The sequence below is a fragment of the Eucalyptus grandis genome, chromosome 2 (genome assembly GCF_016545825.1).
Source record: "Eucalyptus grandis isolate ANBG69807.140 chromosome 2, ASM1654582v1, whole genome shotgun sequence".
In the NCBI taxonomy this organism is placed as follows: domain Eukaryota; kingdom Viridiplantae; phylum Streptophyta; class Magnoliopsida; order Myrtales; family Myrtaceae; genus Eucalyptus; species Eucalyptus grandis.
In genome coordinates this window covers 39,073,416-39,094,458 of record NC_052613.1, presented here as the reverse complement: position 1 = coordinate 39,094,458, position 21,043 = coordinate 39,073,416, and the positions used below count along the sequence as shown (strand labels likewise).

At 37.0% G+C, this 21,043-nt stretch overlaps 2 protein-coding genes across 2 annotated transcripts; both read left to right on the top strand.

The window, feature by feature from the left end:
- The first annotated feature begins 12,105 nt into the window (after positions 1-12,105).
- On the top strand, positions 12,106-15,612 carry LOC104432723 (scarecrow-like protein 34). Its single transcript, XM_010045235.3, has 2 exons — positions 12,106-12,427; positions 12,517-15,612. Exon 2 carries the CDS (start codon positions 12,894-12,896, stop codon positions 15,264-15,266), a length of 2,373 nt encoding a protein of 790 aa, XP_010043537.2. The 5' UTR covers positions 12,106-12,427; positions 12,517-12,893; the 3' UTR covers positions 15,267-15,612.
- Positions 15,613-17,120: 1,508 nt separating this feature from the next.
- Positions 17,121-20,502, top strand: LOC104435319 (scarecrow-like protein 34). The gene has a single exon (XM_018868756.2). The coding sequence runs from the start codon at positions 17,799-17,801 to the stop codon at positions 20,247-20,249; it is 2,451 nt and encodes an 816-aa protein (XP_018724301.2). The 5' UTR covers positions 17,121-17,798; the 3' UTR covers positions 20,250-20,502.
- Positions 20,503-21,043: the final 541 nt, after the last annotated feature.

Genomic DNA, 21,043 nt, shown 5'->3' with positions numbered 1-21,043 from the left:
GGAGGCGGGCAAGAGCAAACTTTTTCCTAATAATTCCAAGATATATGTGTTAGCAATTCCATCCCTCAACGACTCCAGCAACATAAAATAGATAAACAATTTTCTAAATACTTTCTAAATTTCATGATGTATTTAAAAAATTGCACATTAATATTCCTTTTGCAAATGCCTTAGTGTAAATGCCTAGTTATATAAAATTTTTGAAGGAGATTTTGGCAAACAAAAGGAAAATTGAGGATTATGAAACTGTGAAGTTGAATAAGGAGTGTTTAGCCATCTTACAAAACAAATTCCAAATTGAAAGATATGAGGAGTTTTACTATTCTTTGCATTGTTTGAGATTCTTTCTTTGAAAAAACATTGTGTAATTTAGGTGTAGGCATTAGTCTGATGCCTTATTCAGTTTTCAAGAAGTTAGGATTAAGTAAGGTAAAAGCAACCACAATATCACTTTAACTTGCTGATCAATTAATTAAATATCCGAGAGGTATTGTGAAAGATGTTTTGGTAAAGCTTGACAAATTTATCTTTCCTGCAGATTTCGTAATTCTTGACATGGAGAAAGATTTTGAGGTACTACTTATCTTAGGTCGATATTTTCTAGCAATAGGAAGAGCCCTTATTGATGTATAACATGGGAAGTTAATATTTAGAGTTCAAGATGATCTTGTTTTCTTTAATGTTTTTAAAGTAATGAAATATCATTCTGATGATAATTCTTATTTTAGAGTTGAGATAGTTGACAAGATGGCGAATAAGATTTTTCAAGAAAATATTTTTAAAGATCTGCTTGAAGCATGTTTAGTTCAATAGGACAAAGAAGTTTAGAGTGAGGAGATAAATGAGTACACATATTTTATGGAGGCAATTCCACCATATTCAAGGAAAAAGACAATTAAATTTGAGGAGTTGGGGCAATGCACAACAAAATTGAAACCATCAATTGAATGTTATACAATTATTGAACTCAAACATTTACATTCTCATTTGAAATATGTTTATTTAGATGGAGTTTCTTATTTACTAGTAATTATATCTTCTTCTTTGATAGATTTGATGGAGCAGAAATTACTTAGAGTATTGAGAGAGCATAAGGGCACAATTGGATGGAAAATAGCCGATATCAAGGAATTAGCCCTTCACTTTGCATGTATAAAATTTTGGGAAAATTCCAAATAAGGATCCGAAGTGAATCTATTTTCTCAAATAAGGACCCAAAGTAAACTTTGTGTCAAATAAGGACTCGAAATAAATTCATTGTTTCAAATAAAGATCTGAAGTGAATTTTGTGTCAAATAAGTACCCGGAATGATCAAGTTAATTTCTATTGAGGACCTTAGCTCATCGGCAGGCATTTTCCAGCAATTAAAATATGGGCAATTGTGTCGGAAATTTGTGATCGGAAAAGAATGAAAAATTCTGGTTTAAATTATTTATTTAGATGTTTATGTTTTCTTCTCTCTTCTTCCTCGCTGCTCCTCAACCAAATCGCTACCCGGTCATCGTCGTGACTCGATTCTTGTCACTCCTCACCTTGCTTGACCGATGGAGAATTTGGGTCTCCGCAAACAAAGAAAGAAGCATATGGTATTCTTCTTGTTTTTGAATTCGTGCCTCAACCGGTGGAGAATTTGGGTCTTCGACTTTGCAAAGGATGGGTACAAGGAATTGGGAGAACTTTAGTCTTTGACTTTGCAAAGGATGGATACAAAGAATGAGGAGACCGTAGAAAACCTAGGCCTTTTTTTTTTTTTTTTTTTTTTTTTTTTCTGTTTTAGGATTTGTTAATTTTCCCTATATATTTTTTTAAACAAAAATTTCCAAATTCCTATCATCGGAAATGTCACATGCTTGACAGCCGCGAATATTTGGTTAACTAGCAAGCTCAGATCCTTATTTGGAATTGATTCAACCACTTTGGGTCATTATTTGAGATAATAGGTACATTTTAGATTTTTATCTAACACAAAGTTAATTTCAGGTCCTTATTTGAGAAGATCGGTCCACTCCGGATCCTTACTTGGAATTTTCCCTAAAATTTTGATGGAAAAACAATACAAGCCTACTATCCAACCTCAGAGGCATTTGAACCCAAATATACAAGAAGTAATGAAAGTTGAGATAATTAAGCTATTTGATGCAGGTATTATCTATCTTATCTTTGATAGTTCTCGGGTAAGTCTCATGCAAGTTGTGCCAAAAAAAGAAGGTATGATTGATTCTAACTAGAATAATTACTGGGTGGTGTGTGTGGATGAATTACAGAAAATTGAATGATGGCACTACAAAAGATCACCTACCTTTGCTATTTATTAATCAGATGTTGGAAAAACTTGCATGACATGAGTTTTATTACTTTATTGATGGATATTCAGGGCATAATCAAATTCCTATTGCACTAGAAGATCAAGAGAAGACTACTTACATTTGTCTCTATGGTACTTTTGCTTTTAGAAGAATGCCATTTGGTCTTTATAATGCACCATGCACTTTTTAGAGATGTATGATGGCTATTTTTTCTGATATGATTGAAAAATATATTGAGATTTTCATAAATGATTTTTCCAATCATTTGATTTTTGTTTAAATAATTTGGCTTAGATCTTATAAAAATGTGAAGAGACTAACCTTATTTTGAATTGGGTGAAATGTCACTTCATGGTGCATGAAGGAATAGTGATTGGGTATAAAATTTCTCAAAATGGAATAGAAGTTGATTAAGCCAAAATAGAGGTCATTGCAAAATTGCCTCCACCAACATTTGTGAAACTTGTCAGTGGATTTTTGGTGTATGCAGGACTTTACATGTGGTTAAAAAAGATTTTTAAAAAATTGCTAAACTTCTTTCTAATCTTTTGGAAAAAGATGTTCCTTTTAGTTTTTTTGATGAATGCATACATGTTTTTAACACTTTAAAGGAGAATTTAGTGTTAGCACCAATTATGGTAGCACTAGATTGAGGTTTACCTTTCGAGTTGATGTGTGATGCTAGTGATTCTACAATGGGAGCTATTTTGGGACAAAGGAAAAAATGGAGTTTTTCAAATCATATATTATGTTAGTTGAACCTTATCGTGTACAATTAAATGATTCAACAACAGAGAATGAACTTTAGGCTGTAGTTTTTGCTTTTAATAAGTTTTGTTCTTATTTAATTGGCTAAAAAATTATGATTTATTTTGATCACTCTACTCTTAAGTCTTTGCTTGAAAAGAAAGAATCAAAACCCCGGTTAATTAGGTGGATTCTATTACTGCAAGAATTTGATTTGGAAATCAAAGATAAGGAGGGGGTTGAAAATCTAATTGTGGATCATTTATGAAGAATTACGAATTTAAAGGAAGATGTAAGACTAATTTTGGAAGAGTTCCCTGATGAGAAATTTTTTTCCATCAAATCCACAAAAATTTTCTGGTATGCTGACTTTATGAATTATTTGGCAAGTAATGTTCTTTCTTCTGAATTATCATATCAATAGAAAAAAAAAATTCTTTTATGATGTTAAAAATTATTTTTGGGAAGAGCCTTTCTTGTTTAAAATATGTGCAGATTGGGTCATAAGGAGAATGTTCCAAGCTAAGAGAGGGCAAGTATTCTACATCATTGATGGAGAGGTAGGTAGCCATTTTGGTATCACCAAAATTGCAACTAAGATTTTACAATCTGGATTTTATTGGCCCACACTTTTTAAAGATACATACTTCTACGCAACTTCATGTGATAGGTGTTAGAGAACTAAAGATATTTCAAAAATGAAATGCCTTTAAACAATATTATTGTGTTTGGATTATTTGATATTTGAGGTATTGATTTCATGGGACCCTTTACAATTTCTTATGAGAATCTATACATTTTAGTGGTTGTGGAATATGTGTCTAAGTGGGTAGAAGCTGTAGTATTGCCAACAAATAATGTTAAGGTTGTGGTCAAATTCTTGGAGAAAAATACTTTTTACTCGATTTGACATTTCTAAGGCAATCATAAGTGATAGAGAGCACATTTTTTACGACAAACAGTTTGAAGTAATTTTGAGTAAGTAGGTGTTACGCACAAGTTGCAACCTCTTATCATCTTCAAACTAAATGTCAAGTAGAAGTTTCAAATAGGAAAATCAAGAGAATTTTAGAAAAAATAGTAAATGCCTCAAGGAAAGATTGATCAATGAAACTTGATGATACACTCTAGGCTTATAAGATTGTGTTCAAAACTCCAATTGAGATGTCTCCTTTTAGGCTAGTGTTTGGGAAGGCTTGTCACTTATTAGTGGAATTAGAACATAAATTATATTTGACATTAAAATTTTTGAATTTTGACATGCAATCTACAAGTGAAGAAAAATTGTTGCAACTGAATGAATTGGAGAAATTTCGCAGTGAGACCTATGAAAATTTTGAATTGTATAAGGAGCGTACAAAAAGATGGCATGACAAACACATATTCAGAAGAGAGTTCAAAATTGGTCAAAAAGTTTTATTTTATAATTAACGTCATATTTTTATATTTATTTAGAAAAGTTATAGTCTTGATGATCTGATCCTTTATAGTCACTTTAGTATTCTTATATGGAACAGTTGAAGTTGCGCATAATACCAAGGGCGCATTCAAGGTGAATGGTCAACGTTTGAAGGCCCACTTTGAATGTGGTTGTTGACACCTTAAAAAAATTATTGCATGAAGATTATCTAGGTGTTTAATATAGTTTTCTAATGGAATATGTTTTTCCTAAAAAAAAATTTAAAAATTAAAAAATTAAAAAAAAAAGATAAAAAAAAAAAGCTGGGGCCAATGATCTAAATGTGACTAGCCAAGCCCATGAGGTCAAATTGGAATTAAAATGGCAAATTGGGGCAAAAATGCAATTTTCAAAAGTTGAGGACCAATTTGCAAAATTTACAAATTTTGCCCGAACCCTTAAATCATTATCTTGGCCCCCAATTGAGTTGAAATTGAACTTGGGTCAGGTCTAATTAATCGAATCGGGCAAAAAGGACCTAATTGCATTGAATTTGGCATTTCCGGGCAAGAAAATGGCCAACTTTGAGGGACTTTCTTGCAAAATTGGGTGGAGATAATTGCGAAAAATGGTCAAGATCTTAAACTAATATACATGAGCTTTCTAATTGATAAAAAAACGCAGACAAATTAGTGGATTAAAGCACTCAAATCAGCAGCCAAAACTCAGTCCACGAGTTGGTCTTAATCCGGAGTTGCTGAGTAAGCAATTTGGTGGCCCCACCATATCCTCCTCAGCTGCCCAACCAGCCCGATCTTTGCACGTGATGGAAGACCATATATAGTAGTACAAGTGGACGAAAATTGGCCAGGGATAAGCTTCTGAAAGCACCGGAAAATCGCAGCAAAACCTGCACACTCAACAGCTGCAGAATTGAAAAAAAATTGGCTAAGTCAGAGAGTGGGTGAAGTAGCCCTGTTGACAGGCCTGGTAGGTGGACAAAAGGCTGACCAAAAATCCTCTAATTCGGGGGATAACGTCACGGAAGCAAGGTATTTCGAGGGAGGAGAGAGAGGAGACGAGAGGGAGAGAGGAGAGCTCGGAATCGTTCCCCAAAGAAGCCTTCAGAAGCAACCCCAGAAGAAAAACCCAGAAATTCCAGACCGACCTGGAGAGAGAAAAGTGAGATTTTCACATATCTGCGGCAAAAATTAGCCAAAACCTTCAACTAGAGAGTGAAACTTCATTCAAATATCTTTCCAACCATAGGTCACACGTCCCAAATGGAGATTGGGAAGGCCTCCTAAAGCCCCCCGAAACAGTGCCCTCCTGGCGGGCCAAGAAAGTCCGAAAATTTTTCTAAGTGTCGAGACTGGTTGGTCACGAGTGAGGAAAGCCAGTGTTTTTTGAGAAATTTGAGAGACAAATGAGGAAAATATTGACTTTTAACCCAAGCTATAATACATATAGTTTGGCGTGGTGTCAATTTTTCCAACAAAATACGTCTTGAAGTCTAATGTTAGAGGTCAACGAAAACCTTCGTTATCAGTTCTTTTTTTTGCAGATCTCATTTCCAGTTGAAGAAGCCAACTTCCACAGGCCCCCGAGGATAATTTGTTGGTTTCATCGGAAAGAATCACTTGAAAAGGAAACTAGGAAGCAAGGTAAGCATCCTAGATGTATTTATTTTCGATTTTGAGCATGTTTTGATCATGAAAATCAGGAGGAAAACCAGCCCGGAAAACTGATTTCTGAGGCTGAAATTTTTCTAAGTGTTTGAAATCTCTTCAAGAGTTTTGCATGTGTGCTTCTTGGAGATGTCGTTTTGATGTGTTCGGTTGGTCATTTTCTATGATGTTTGTTGCATTTGAAATATCATGTTACCTACTTTCATTCGGATAAAGTAATGTTTCCCTTAGATCTCGTATGTGATGGGTGTCGGGGCTTGAATATGGGCATTCAACCTGTTTGCTTGACTTGGGTTCAAACCCAGATTTGCAAAATCAGATCAAACCTGCATATTTGATGACGATTACAGCTTGGTTTTCGTGTGTTTTAAGCTGTGATTTCTATCTAATCTTACTCCTTGCATGTGGTAGTTTAACCTTGATGTTGTAGTTCCACATAATATTGCTCATGCGTTGAGATTGAAGGCCGCAAACATGGCTCGAGGAGGTTATTGGGGCTAGTTTAATGCACACCAAGCGTTCGACAAAATGCCCAAACTAAGCTTCGATCTTGAAACGGTCGATTTGAGCTTGATTATTGTGATATTCATGTGCTGTGTTACTCCATGTTAGCATAGATCGGTTTAAGGAATTATTATTAATTTTTTTTAAATAATTAAAAAAAAAGAAAAATATGAAATTTTCAAAAATATCAAAAAATGTTAGATAGTATCAAATTAGGATATAAATGACATATATGAAATTTTCCTAATTTTAAAAAGTCATTTTCCTAATTTAATGCTATTTTGGTACTTTATAACCATTTTTGTAAATAATCCATTTTGCTTAGATTAAAACTATTTAAAGTAATTTCATGCATATAGAGTAATTTCATGCATATTTGAATTCTCATTTTGCTCATGGGGTCCTGTCCCGGGCGTGATAACAAGGCCATGTAATATTATTTGCTCGACTTGTATCGGGTTTACTTTTTCTGCATTTATTTTCAATTCATTTCAATTTCTTGGATGTTTACTTACGCGCCGCTTTTCATTAATTTGAGTGTAAATTTCTCTTCTAAATTATGTTAGGATTAATCTAGACATTAAAAAAAAACTACAAAAACATTTGCATGGACACTTAGTGGTTTCATAAAAATTATAATTGGTAATCAAGAATGTGTGGCCATTTAGATAAATAACTTTCCAAGTTAGTGGTACCGCAAGGCGCTAATAGAAACATTGGCGTAAACAAGTCCCCGTTCCTAGAAATCTCTAGTTGCGTAGGAATCGAGACACCACTCCGTGTCTCGATTGGTTTCTAGCCGACCCCAATAGGCTAGTGGCGACTCCTAGAAATATTTAAGTTGTTAAGAATTGAAATATGAAATCCAACGTTGCGCGAGGTATGGGCTTGGGAGAGCCCCGCCTAATTTAGGGCCATTGGTCCGCTTCTTTAGGCAAATACCCCTAAACCTTCTTCCTTTTCCCCCGAAGGAAAAAATGAGGTCGTGACAGTGGTTACAATAAGCAGAAGGCCACCACTGAATTTGATCCTCCGGAATAGTAACATTTGAGATAGTTTGGTTAAAAACTATAAACCAAGCGCTTCTTGGGAGGCCACCTAAAAATTTTCATTATGTTTCTTCATTTATTATTAAGTTTACTTTTCACAAAAAAAAAAGAGATTAATTTTTTGCTATTTTATCCAGGTTAATTTTCTTTCTTGAGGAATTGTGTTTTAAGAGTTTAGTCATCAAGGCCATCCATGGACATGTCCTACAACAAGGGGAGTTTCATTGTTTCTATTTTTCTTTTTCACATTGAGGACAATGCTTCACTCAAGTTTGGGGGGAGACAAAATTTTTGTTAAATGCAATTTTTTTTATCATGTTACATTCCTTATTGTGAATTTTTGCGATTCTTAGGAAAATTTAAATTTTGTTTGAATTTGCAACTGATGTGTGAGTTAATTTTAATTCCGATTATGTTGATCCACTTACTAGTACTAAAAGTCCTTAATTTTTGAATTGTGTGTAAATATAGAGAACATTCATGCAAAGTATATGATTTTCTTAGATCTCACCGAAATCTTAGAATTTGTTTGATTTTCTCTTGAAGCAAAATTTAAGTTACATCTAACTGAGAAAATGATCCAAACAATTTTTGGATCAATTGAGCATTTCTTGCCAACCCTCTAAGTTGAGCCTTAATTATTATCCAATTTTCATTGACATCAATATATGTTTAGCTTAACTTTTATTAAATTATATCATTGTCACATGCCCCATGAACATATTGATTTTTTTTTTTTTTGGATAAAAGTTTATTTTAGCCTAATAACAATTTGGGAGAAAGGATGGAGCATGAAAAAGAAAAAAAAATTGAATGCTATGGTTGTTTGGGGTATATCATAAAAAAAAATGGCTTTTATGGTTCCCTATTGAACTTTCATTTGAGTGAGCCTTTTGGATACTCAATGGATTGGAGATATTCATGTTATATTAGGAGGGACTTTGGGTGGAACTCCACCATAAAGCAATTTGAAAGAAAAAAAAAAAAAGAGCAATGAAAAAAAAGAAGGAAAAAAAAGGAATGATGATATGTGGTGGGAGATATCTTGAAGGAGTGAAATTGGGGACTTTGGATATTCAATGTGTTGATAGGTGATTTAAGCTTGAAATTAAAGTTATCTCACATTTAGCACAATCTTATATTATAAACCGAGAAAAGTCCTATTGATTTTTGATTGGATAATTAGCTTACATTAGTGGAGAGATGAATGAAAAGCAAACCTAGAAGATTTGGTCATGATTATAGAGAATTTTTGAGAAGTTGTATACAAATTTGAATTTATCTAGATTACATATAATTTGAAAAGATGATGGCTCACACACATTTTGATTACATAGTTAGAATTGGTCTTAAATTATAAATCAATTTCAATGTTTGGATGAAATTTGTGTTTTTCTTTGAATTATGAATTTGAGCAATTATGGAAAGATGTCATGGAGGATGTTGTTAGCTTGAGTATGTGTTATATCTTGCTTTTGCTCGAGAACTAGCAAAATATTAAGTTTGGGAGTTTGATAACTCTATAATAATAGAGTTAATTTTACCTATTTTAGGCAATGAATTTATAATGCAATATTCAGTAGAAAATAATTGGATTTCCTTCTATTTACCAAAATCTTCATTGTTTATGCAGAATAATGAGATATGGAGAAAATAAGTAAAAAAAGATGGCAAAAGAAGGTAAGGAAGTTTTTGTCATTTAGAAATTCAAATTAAAAAGTGTTGGAAGATGGATACTAAATCAAGGATTCTGTGATTTATTCCTTGGTTTTATGCAAAAAAATAAGCAATTGCATTTTGTTAGGATTTTTGAACATGTCGTATAAATAGGATAATATAGACAGCTAGGATTTTGGAATTTTTTTAGATATTTTTCATTATTTTGAGAGTATTTTTTTTTAGCATTCTCAAGAGAAAATAATGTGGTAGCAACATTCTTAATCTATGATTCAAGACGTTGGGTTTAATTTATATTTTCGTTTCTTTTTCTACAATATTCTAATTTTCTTTTGTTAGGGTTATGATGTAACCTAACCATGATTATGTGAATTTCATGATTTTTATGCGTGCAAGTGACTGATCATCACTTGAATGATCTAATGTGCATATTTGAGATTAAAAGTGATGATATATAATTACTCATTATAATAAATAATCATGAATTAAATGTTGATAGAGATATACCATGCTATTTGTGTAACTTTCGTTGATAAGGTGATAAAAAAGACTCATTATAAATCGGGAATATTCATAAATTTTAATACACTTATGTTTATTTAAATTAACATAAAGATATAGTTGATTAGTAAACCGAGTAGGTTAGTAAATCAATTAAGAAATTCCACTATCACAAGTTTAATATCGTTATTGTATGCATAATAATTTGAAATTTATATCCAATAGTTATTATAAAATCGGATGCTCTAACATATTTATCTGATTGATTTATTGTATTTAGTCTCAAAATTTAATTTTTAAGATTTTTAGTTTTAATTTATTCTCAATTCTATTTTGATCTGTTAGATAAATTTTATAATTAATCTATTTTTAGTATTTAATTAATTTATTAATCATAAATCTTTGTGGGGCAATACTTGTTCTTATCATTATATTATTTGTTTGACATGTTTACTTGCATTTATAATTTTATGAACAAACCAATATTCACATGCCCTCTTAAGATAAAAATCCCAAATTCAACTAATTTGAAAGATCATAAAATAACATGAAAAATTCATGTTATACAAACCATGACACCAGTATTCATAGCAACATGCTCAATCACAATCCTTTCTAGATTGTTGTTAGAGTACCGAGAACGGAAGGAAGTAGCTAACAACAAGGTTTTGTTCGGAGATAATTTGATGTGGCCATGAAACATAAACGACAATGTTTTGGTTGCTAAAGTCGAATTGGATCAAAAATAAGGTTTCATCACTCTCTCTCTCTCTCTCTCTCTCTCTCTCTCTCTCTCTCTCTCTCTCTCATGGTGATGTTGAGAGATGAAGGTCTAATTACACTTTATTCGTTTCGTGGAAAATAATTTTTAAGAAAATATTTTCTAGATTTTATGGTGTTCCTTTCATAGAAAATGAATTACTTGAGGAAAACATTTTCCATGAAGAAAAAAAAAGTCTTCTAAAATAAAGGAAAATGTTTCTACTTTTCAAATAAGAGAAAACAATTCCCCCACTTACTCTCTCTCATTTGACACCCCTACAAGTCCTTACTTTTTTTTTTTTTTTTTTTTCATTGTTTTCCTCTTTTTCTTTCTTGGTTGGTCGCTAGCCACAACGGCGGTTGACAATTGGCTACAAGCCACCTCGACCTTGCTAGCAAGCTTGAGGCTCGCCTGATCTGCGAGCAAGAGCCTCTAGCTCGCCAATTTGGCAAGCCTCGAGATCTAGTGACACCCGAGGCTTGCCAGATTAGTGAGTGCGAGCCTTGCCTTTGGCTTAAGCTTGTCGATTTGGTGAGTCTCGCACTTGTTGGCCTCGGGCCTCGCCAGAGTCTCTCGCTTGAGGCTTTCTTGTGGTTGGTTGTTGGCAACCGATCGAAGATGAAGAGCAAAACAAAGAAAAGAAGAAGAAAAGAAGAAAAAGAAAAAGAAAAAGATAATTTGATAATCGATTTTTCAAAATATAAGAAAGAAATAAAAATCGATTTTTATAAAAATAAAAAAATAAAAAATCGATTTTAAAAGATAAAATAATAATACAATTATTGAAAAAGAGTGTATGGAGATAAAAAATATTCCTTACTAACCAACAAAAAATATTTTCCACTTCATTTTTAAATTTTACTCAAACATTGAAAAATAAATATATTTTCCTAGAAATATTTTTGAAAAATGTCATATTTTTTGCGAAACGAATAGAGCCTTAAGGTCACTTGAGACACCAAACCAATCACCACAATTGCACGCACCTGAGCTTGAATTCCAATTGAAGAGGGGCTTCCCTCCATGGGTCGAAGAATGAGTTTCTAAGCCGAATGAGGACCGATTATTGGGGATCTCTTACACACACAGACATTAATGGAAAAATGCAAAACACACAAGAAATTATTGAATTCTTAATATGCTTCTTTTTGCGCAAAAAGGTAAAAAGAAAAAGAAATAATGAAGTCGAAGGAGAACAGTGGACTGTTTTCTTACTTTTAATGACAGTGTTTTTTCTTCACTTAAGTCATGTCAAAGTCATATTAGTCCAGTTTGCTTTTCGATGTCCTCTTAACCAGCCACATAAAATTTTTTATGGCAACATTAGACGAGATCAAGGCTATTGATATTGCCACGTGCGTAATTTAGAGTTTTTAAAGACACATAAAAATTCAGGTATTGGTCGGCACACAGCGGTCCGAATTTGAGAATATTTAGTGGTTTTTTCCCGGGAGTTTTCTGCCTCTTTGTTTTGACTTTTTTGTTTCGCAGCAGCTGCCAATTACTGGCTAGGTAAACCTAACGAATCATCATCCGCATCTGGTTAAAGCGGGATCCATGGTTGACCGATTCACGGGTCGAAGGGACACGAAGAGGAAGATGCGCAGATGGAGATCGTCTGTGTCCGCCTTGTTGTTTGACCCAAATCATCCTACGCCAATCTCTTTTGGATATCAAGTCGGAGTTGGGTTATCCAGCTCGTCACCTTCGCGGAATATGCTGACCTGCACGCAATCATTCATCCCTGATTGGCTCGTATTTTAAGAATCGCATCCAAAGAACTTGTCATCAGGTCGGTCTTTTTGCAGCTTCCAACCCCACTTTCCCATTTGCGGCATGCAGATCCGATCCAATCCATGTTTTTCCTTTTCTATGTTGTAGATGAAAAGTCGGGTTCTGTGCCTTTCCTTTTCATTTGCTTTGGAGGAGCAATTTCGATGTTTACTTCCTGCATGGTCCTTTGCCTTTGAAGTTTCGATGTTTACCTCCCGTGTGGTCCTTTGCCCTTTGAAGTACTCCGCTTTCTTCCCTGCAAGTGATCCGTCTGTTCTTGGATTCTTTGACTTTAAATTGAAGTTTGTTTGAGCAAACGAAGAGAAAAAGAAGAAGAAGATTGGAGAGTGAGTTCTTTTGTTGCAGGTTGGGAGCAATTTAATTTAGTTGGTTGACTTTCTAGGAGTCCAAACATACTGGTGGTTTGCATCAAAACATGATGTTGGGGCAGAGACTTTGATAGGGTTTGAGGAGAGTATACGACCATGGATCCTCTGTTCTTTGATTCCTCCGCTTGTATCAATGGAGATGATCGTCCCATAGATAGCCATGCCTTTTCAACTAGTCCAGATCGATACCCGAGTCTCACAGATGGTTTCTTTTTGGATGACCCTTTCCTAGATCTTAAATCCTCAGATAGTGCTTTTCTTTCGAATAAAGTAGACCGTCCAAATGATCTCCCTTCAAAATCTATCGACCTCGGTATTGGAGATCTAATGTTTCCCTCGACAAGAGGGATCTCAAATGGAGGCCCATTTGGTCCATCTATGACCTTGAGAAGTGCCCTGCCTCCGTTGGGGGACACTGATTCATCGGATCCTGTTCTAAAGTACATAAGTCAGATGCTTTTGGAAGAGAACATGGAGGAGCAACCGTGGGAATTTGCTGATCAGGTTGCTCTGCAGAATGCAGAAGAGTCATTGTACAATGCCCTTGGTCAGCAGCATTCAGAGGTGTCTGTTCAGAGCCCCTCACAGTTTGTTTTAAGCCATTATATCGAGAGCCCAAATGGCAACCTTTCTGGAAGTGCCAGTGCTTGTGGAAGCCGCGATGCCACAAGTGTTACTGTTAGCTCTAGCGACTCAGCTGTTGCTAATATTCTTTACACAATTGAAGAACATAACCATGCTGTGCAGGAAAATTCTGACCTGGACTTCCAGTCGAATGTGGATTCCAGTTCACGGTTGTTGTCTAATTCTTCAAGCAGCATCGCGAATTATGATGATGGGTCTGAGGAATCTTTGCGTGAGCTTCTTGTCAAGAGCATTTTCAGTGATAGTGAGTCTATGGTTCAGTTCAAGAAAGGATTAGAGGAGGCCAGCAATTTCCTTCCTACAAACAGTCAATTAGGAATTAACCCAGAGGACAGCAAACCACCATTGGAAACAGAGAAAGGAACCCCAAGAATGCTCATCAATGAGGAGATCAACATGAGGTGCTTATCTGATGGATTCAAGGGATTCAAAAATCATGAGAGGGACGAGGACGCTTTTGAGGAAGGCAGGGCCAATAAGCAAACAGCCTTGTATACAGAGGAGAGTGAATTTTCCGATTTGTTCGACAGGGTGTTGCTATGCAACGAAAATGGTGAGGCTATGTGTTCTGGCGATAAATCTGTGGAGACAGGGCTGAACAAAGACATACGACCACAAAGGAAGAAGCGCGGTTCCAATAGAGGTAGGGGTCGTGGCAAGAAGCAGGGAAGTGAGAATACTGTTGACTTGAGCACTCTTCTGATTCTCTGTGCCCAAGCCATCTCTACTAGTGACTTCAGGACCGCTAATGAATTATTGAAGCAGATTAGAGAGAACTCTTCTCCATCTGGCGATGGGTCTCAAAGACTGGCCCATTACTTTGCCAATGGGCTAGAGGCACGATTGGTGGGCAATGAGACTCGAACGCAGCACTTCTATTCTATTCTTGTTGCCAGGACGACCTCAGTAGCCAATATCTTGAAAGCTCTTCACCTTCACATTTCGACATGTCCGTTTCATAAGTTATCCATTTGCTTTGGAAATTACATGATTTTGAGAATAGCAGAGAAAGCCACTACCTTACATATAATAGATTTTGGCATTGCATTTGGTTTTCAATGGCCAACCCTCATACAGAAGCTCTCTTCTCGATCAGAAAGGCCCTGTAAATTGCGCATCACGGGGATAGAGCTTCCACAGGCTGGTTTTCGCCCATCAGAAAAACTTGAGGAGACAGGTCGTCATTTGGAGAAGTATTGTGAGCGTTTTAATGTCCCTTTTGAATTCAATTGCATAGCATCGAAGAATTGGGAATCCATCAAACTCGAGGATCTCAAGATTCAAAGCAATGAGACGGTTGCTGTGAATAGTTTATATCGGTTTGGCAATCTCCTTGACGAGACAGTTGGGGACAACTGTCCACGGGATGCTGTGTTGAATCTAATTTGGCAAATTAAACCGGATATTTTTTTTCATGCTGTATCTAACGGCTCCCACAATGCGCCCTTTTTTCTGACAAGATTCCGTATGGCACTTTTTCGTCTTTCTGCAGTGTATGATATGTTTGATGCTATTTTAGATGGCGACAGCAATGAGAGGTTGGTTATTGAGAGAGAGTTCTATGGACGGGAAATTATGAATGTTGTAGCATGTGAAGGTTCGGAAAGGGTTGAGAGGCCAGAAACGTACAAGCAATGGCAGGTTCGTCATGTGAGGGCTGGGTTTAAGGCGATTCCTCTGGACCAAGAGCTCATGACGTTGTTTAGGGGTAAGATGAAAGAATGTTACCACAAGGATTTTGTGCTTAATGATGACGGCTACTGGATGCTGCAAGGTTGGAGAGGTCGAATTCTCTATGGTGCCTCCTGTTGGGTGCCCACTTAGGATGGCTCCAAAAGGAATGTTTTCTGTCATGACCTGCAAATTGCAGGGATTCTTACCGAGTCGACAGGTCAAGGATTTTATTAGAGTAGCTTAGAATGTACCTATCTCCCGCTCTTCTGTTTGCGCATGTATCTTTTTAATTGCAAACTGTTTTGAATCTGCAATGTTTTCTTACTGTTTATCAAACCTTGAGATAGGAAGATACGTTTTGCAGCTTCTATGCTGCACGGCATTGCTGATTTTGCCGATATTGTGTCATGAATTGTCTATTATATATCTCCCGATTTCTGCAAGTAACATGGCAGCTCGAAGCTGATAATGGGTATGGGTGCGGGATTATCATGTATAGTTTGTGTTATTCGCCTGATGGCTCTGTTGTTTACTAGTATCCTACAATACTGAAAACTGTTTAGCACTTTGAGAACTTGATTATCGAAGGTGGGGCTCATGGAGGATGATGTTTCCCCACGTGATGCAGCCAAAATATGCTCATGCCGAAGTTGTTTCTGTCTTGGAGGGAAATTAAGGGCAATTTAACTTCTGGGGACTTCGTGGCATGCAGACCTTTTATTTGTAACTCGGTTGTCTTTCTGTGAAGAAATTTGGATGGGTCAATTGTAGGTTTATTTACAAGGGAGATCAAGAATGTGATTAAACTAGTTATTGTAGATATAATTGAATTCTCATACAACTCAGTTTGTCAATAAATTGTTTCATTTACACCAACTCAGTTTCTCATGATTTTCTAGGTTTGTGGTGTGGATGTGTAAAAATCTTGACAATGTCAATGGAATTGCATAATTCTACTGATGGGGTGCTGTTGAAGTTAAGCTTAGGCGAAGCCTTTAGCTAAGTGGTGCAAGGTCACCGGTTTCGTGATGTATATTTTGACCATGTCAAAAGTAGAAAATTCATCCAAGTTGAAAGATCGGAAAATAACATGAAAAATTTCAAGTTATACGAACTATGATACCGATATTCATAACAGCATGCTCAATCACAGTTACTTCCAAGATTGTTGTTAGAGGATCGAGAATGGAAGGCTGTAATGAACCACAAGATTTTGTTGGGAAATAATTTGATGTGCCCATGAAACATAAATGAAATTGTTTTGGTTGCTAAAGTCAATTTGGAGCAAAAATTAAGTTTCATCACTCGTTCTCTCTCTCTCTCTCTCTCTCTCTCTCATTCATGGTGATGTCGAGAGTCTCTCTTTGATTCATGGTGATGTCAAGAGATGAAAGCCTAATTTAGGTTACTTGAGACGCTAGACCAATCATCATAATCACATGCACTTGAGCTTGAATTCCAATTGAAGAGGGGCCTCTTTGGGTCGAAGAATGAGTTCTTAAAGCTGAATGAGAATCGATTTTTTGGAATCTCTTATTAACACAGACATTAATGGAAAAATACAAAACGCAGCAAGAAATTATTGCAAGAAATTATTGATTTCTTAATATACTTCTTTTTGCAAAAAAAAGGTAAAAAGAAAAAGAAATAATGAAATTGAAGGAAAATAATGGAGTGTTTTCTTGCTAAAAACGCCGGCATTTTTTCTTCACTAAAGTCACATATCGGAATCATATTAGTTTCGTTTTCTTTTCATTATCCCCTTAACTAGGCCACATAAAATTTTTATGGCAACGTTAGACGAGATCAAGGCTATTGATATTACCGCGTGCATAACAATAACATAGAGTTTTCAACGACACATAAAAATTCAGGCATTGGTCGGTACACAGCCGTCCTAATTTGAGAATTTTTCGTGGTTTTTTCCCGGGAGTCTCCTGTCTCTTTTTTTTGACTTTTTTACTTTTTTTTACTGGCTGGCAAGCATGGGGGCATAGTCAACCGCAGCTGGTCAAAGCGGGACCCATGGTTGACCGATTCACGGATCGAAGGGACACGAAGGGAAGAGGCGCAGATTGAGATCATCCGGGCTCGCCTTATTGTCTGACCCTAAACATCCTACGCCAATCTCTTTTGGATATCAAGTCGAAGTTGGATTGTCCAGCTCATCTCCTTCGCGGGATGTTCCGACCTGCACGCAATCATTCATCCGCTGATTGGCTCGTATATTTAAGAATCGCATCGAAGGAACATGTCATCAGGTCGGTCTTTTTCAGCTTCCAACCCCACTTTCCCATCTCACGGTATGCAGATCCGATCCAATCCCTGTTTTCCTTTCCTCTGTTGTAGATGAAAAGTCGGGTTCTTCGTGTCTCCTCTTTTGATTTGCTTAGATAGGAGCGTGTCGATGTTTGCTTCCTGCGGCGTTCTTTCTTTTTGAAGGACTCCACTTTTCTCCCTGCACGCGATCTGTCTGATCTTGGATTCTTCGACTTCAAATCGAAGTTGTTGAAGCAAACGAAGGAAAAAGGGAAGAATATTGAAGAGGGAGTTCTTTTGTTGCAGGCTGAGAGCATTTTACTTTAGTTGGTTGATGTTCTAGGAGTCCAAATATACTGGTGGTTTGCATTAAAATATGATTTTAGGTTAGGGACTTTGATGGGGTTTGAATAAGGAGAATATATGACCATGGATCCTTTGAACTTTGATTGCTCTGATTGTATCAATGTAGAATATCTTCCAATAGACAGCCGTGCCTTTTCACCTAATCCAGATCAGTACCCGAGTCTCTCAGATGGTTTCTTTTTGGATGACCCTTTTCTAGACCTTAAATCCTCAGATAGTGCTTTTCTTTCGAATAAAGTAGACCCAGCCAATGATCTCCCCTCGAAATCTGTTGACCTCGATATTGGAGATTTAATCTTTCCCATGACAAGCGTGAGCTCAGGTGGAGGCCCATTTGGTCCATCTATGATCTCGAGTAGTGGCCTGAGTCCAGGGGCATATTCCCTCTCCCCATCAGGGGACACTGGCTCATCGGATCCTGTTCTAAAGTACATAAGTCAGATGCTTATGGAAGAGAACATGGAGGAGCAACCGTGGGAATTTGCTGATCAGGTTGCTCTGCAGAATGCTGAAAAGTCATTGTATGATGCCCTTGGTCAGCAGCATTCAGAGGTGTCTGATCAGAGCCCCTCACAGCTTGATTTAAGCCATTATATTGAGAGCCCAACTAGCAGCGTTTCTGGGAGTAGCAGTGCTCGTGGAAACCACGATGCTACAAGCGTTACAGTTAGCTCTTGCGACTCAGCTGATGCTAATATTCTTTACACAATCGAAGAACATAGCCAAGCTGTGCAGGAAAATTCTGACCTGGACTTCCAGTCGAATGTGGATTCCAGTTCGCAGTTGTTGTCCAATTCTTCAAGCAGCATCACGAATTCTGATGATTGGTCGGAGGAATCTTTGCATGAGTTTCTTGTCAAGAGCATTTTCAGTGATAGTGAGTCTATGATTCAGTTCAAGAAAGGATTAGAGGAGGCCAGCAAGTTCCTTCCTACCAACAGTCAATTAGGAATTAACCCAGAGGACAGCAAACTGCCATTGGAAAGAAAGAAGGCAACCCCAAGAACGTGCATCAATAAGGAGATCAACATGAGGCGCTCATCTGATGGATCCAAGGGATTGAAGAATCACGAGAGGGACGAGGATGCTTTTGAGGAAGGCAGGGCCAATAAGCAAACAGCCTTGTACACAGAAGATAGTGAGCTTTCGGATTTGTTCGATAAGGTGTTGCTCTGCAACTGTTCTGGCGTTAAATCTGCGGAGACAGGGCTGAGCAAAGACATACGGCTGCAAAGGAATGAGCGCAACTATTCTGGGGACATATCCGCAGAGACAGGGCTGAGCAAAGACATACAGCCACAAAAGAACAAGCGAGGTTCCAATAGAGGTAGGGGTCGCGGTAAGAAGCAGGGAAGCAAGAATATTGTTGACTTGAGAACTCTTCTGATTCTCTGTGCACAAGCCATCTCTACAAGTGATTTCAGGACTGCTAATGAATTGTTGAAGCAGATTAGAGAGTACTCTTCCCCATCTGGCGATGGGTCTCAAAGATTGGCCCATTACTTTGCCAATGGGCTAGAGGCACGACTGGTGGGCAGCAACAGTCGAACACAAGACTTTTATTCTACTGTTGTTGCCAGGAGAACCTCAGCAGCCGATGTCTTGAAAGTTCTTCACCTTCACATTTCAACATGTCCGTTTAAGAAGCTCTCCATTTTCTTTGCAAATTACATGATTTTGAAAATAGCAGAGAAAGCCACTACGCTTCATGTAATAGATTTTGGCATTCGGTTTGGTTTTCAGTGGCCAGTCCTCATACAAAAGCTCTCTTCTCGATCAGAAGGGTGCTGTAAACTGCGCATCACGGGCATAGAGCTTCCACAGGCTGGTTTGCGCCCGGCAGAAAGAATAGAGGAGACAGGTCGCCGTTTGAAAAAGTATTGTGAGCGTTTTAGTGTCCCTTTTGAATTCAACTTCATAGCATCCAGGAATTGGGAATCCATCAAACTTGCGGATCTCAAGATTCGAAGCAATGAGACAGTTGCTGTGAATTCCTTAGACAGGTTTCAGAATCTCTTTGACGAGACAGTTGAGGACAACAATCCACGAGATGCTGTGTTAAATCTAATTAGGGAAATTAAACCGGATATTTTTGTTCATGCTATAAGTAATGGCTCCTACAATGCGCCGTTTTTTGTGACAAGATTCCGAGAGGTACTTTTTCATCTTTCCGCAATATATGATATGTTCGATGCTACTTTAGATGCTGACTGCGAAGAGAGTTTGGTTTTTGAGAGAGAGTTATATGGACGGGAAATTATGAATGTCATAGCATGTGAAGGTTTGGAAAGGGTAGAGAGACCGGAAACTTACAAGCCATGGCAGGTTCGTATTATGAGGGCTGGATTTAAGGCGCTTCCTCTGGACCAAGAGCTCATGAAGTTGTTCAGGGGTATGATGAAAGAATCGTACCACAAGGATTTTGCGCTTGATGAAGACGGCAACTGGATGCTGCAAGGTTGGAGAGGTCGGATTATCTATGGCTCCTCCTGTTGGGTGCCCATTTAGGATAGTTGAAAAAAACTGTTTTCTGTCATGACCTGTACATCACAGGGATTCTTCCCGGCTCAACAGGTCATGGATTTGTAATAGGGTAGCTCAGAGTGGACTTATTTCCGGCTCCTCTGTTTGGGCATGTATTTTTTTACTTGCAAACAATTTTGAGTCTGGAACGTTTGCTTTACTATTTATCTAATTCTTGAGATAGGAAGATACAATTTGCAGCTTCTATGCCACACGGCATTGTGAATTTTGCTGATAATGTGTCATGATTTGCCTATCCTATATCTCACAAGTTGTGCAAGTAATATGGCAGCTCGAAGCTGACAATGGGTATGGGTGCAGCATTGTGATGTATGGTTTATGCTGTCCTCTTGATGGCTTCGCTTAGGGGTGTAAACGGTTCGGTTCGGTTCGGTTTTTGAAAAACCGAACCGAACCGAACCGTTAGAGAAAATTTTCGAACCGAACCAAATAAGTCCCGAACCGAACCGTTCGGTTCGGTTGGTTTTTCGGTTTTCAAATTTTGGTTTTCGGTTTTCGGTTTTTTATTTTTATTTTTATTTTTATTTTTACGGCTTACCTTCTATATAAGCTCCTTGAAGCATTGATTGACGTTCTCTCTAGTTTTTGTGCTATATTCAAGAAACAAACATCTATGTCTTTGAAACGAACATCACATCATGAGAAGTGAGATGACTTCTCTTCGAAGAGAAGAGACCCAAAGTAATTCTCGACAACCTCCGTTTGTATTTTTCAACTAATAGAACCCTGCAGACTAGAAAAACTCCAGAAGTCAGAGA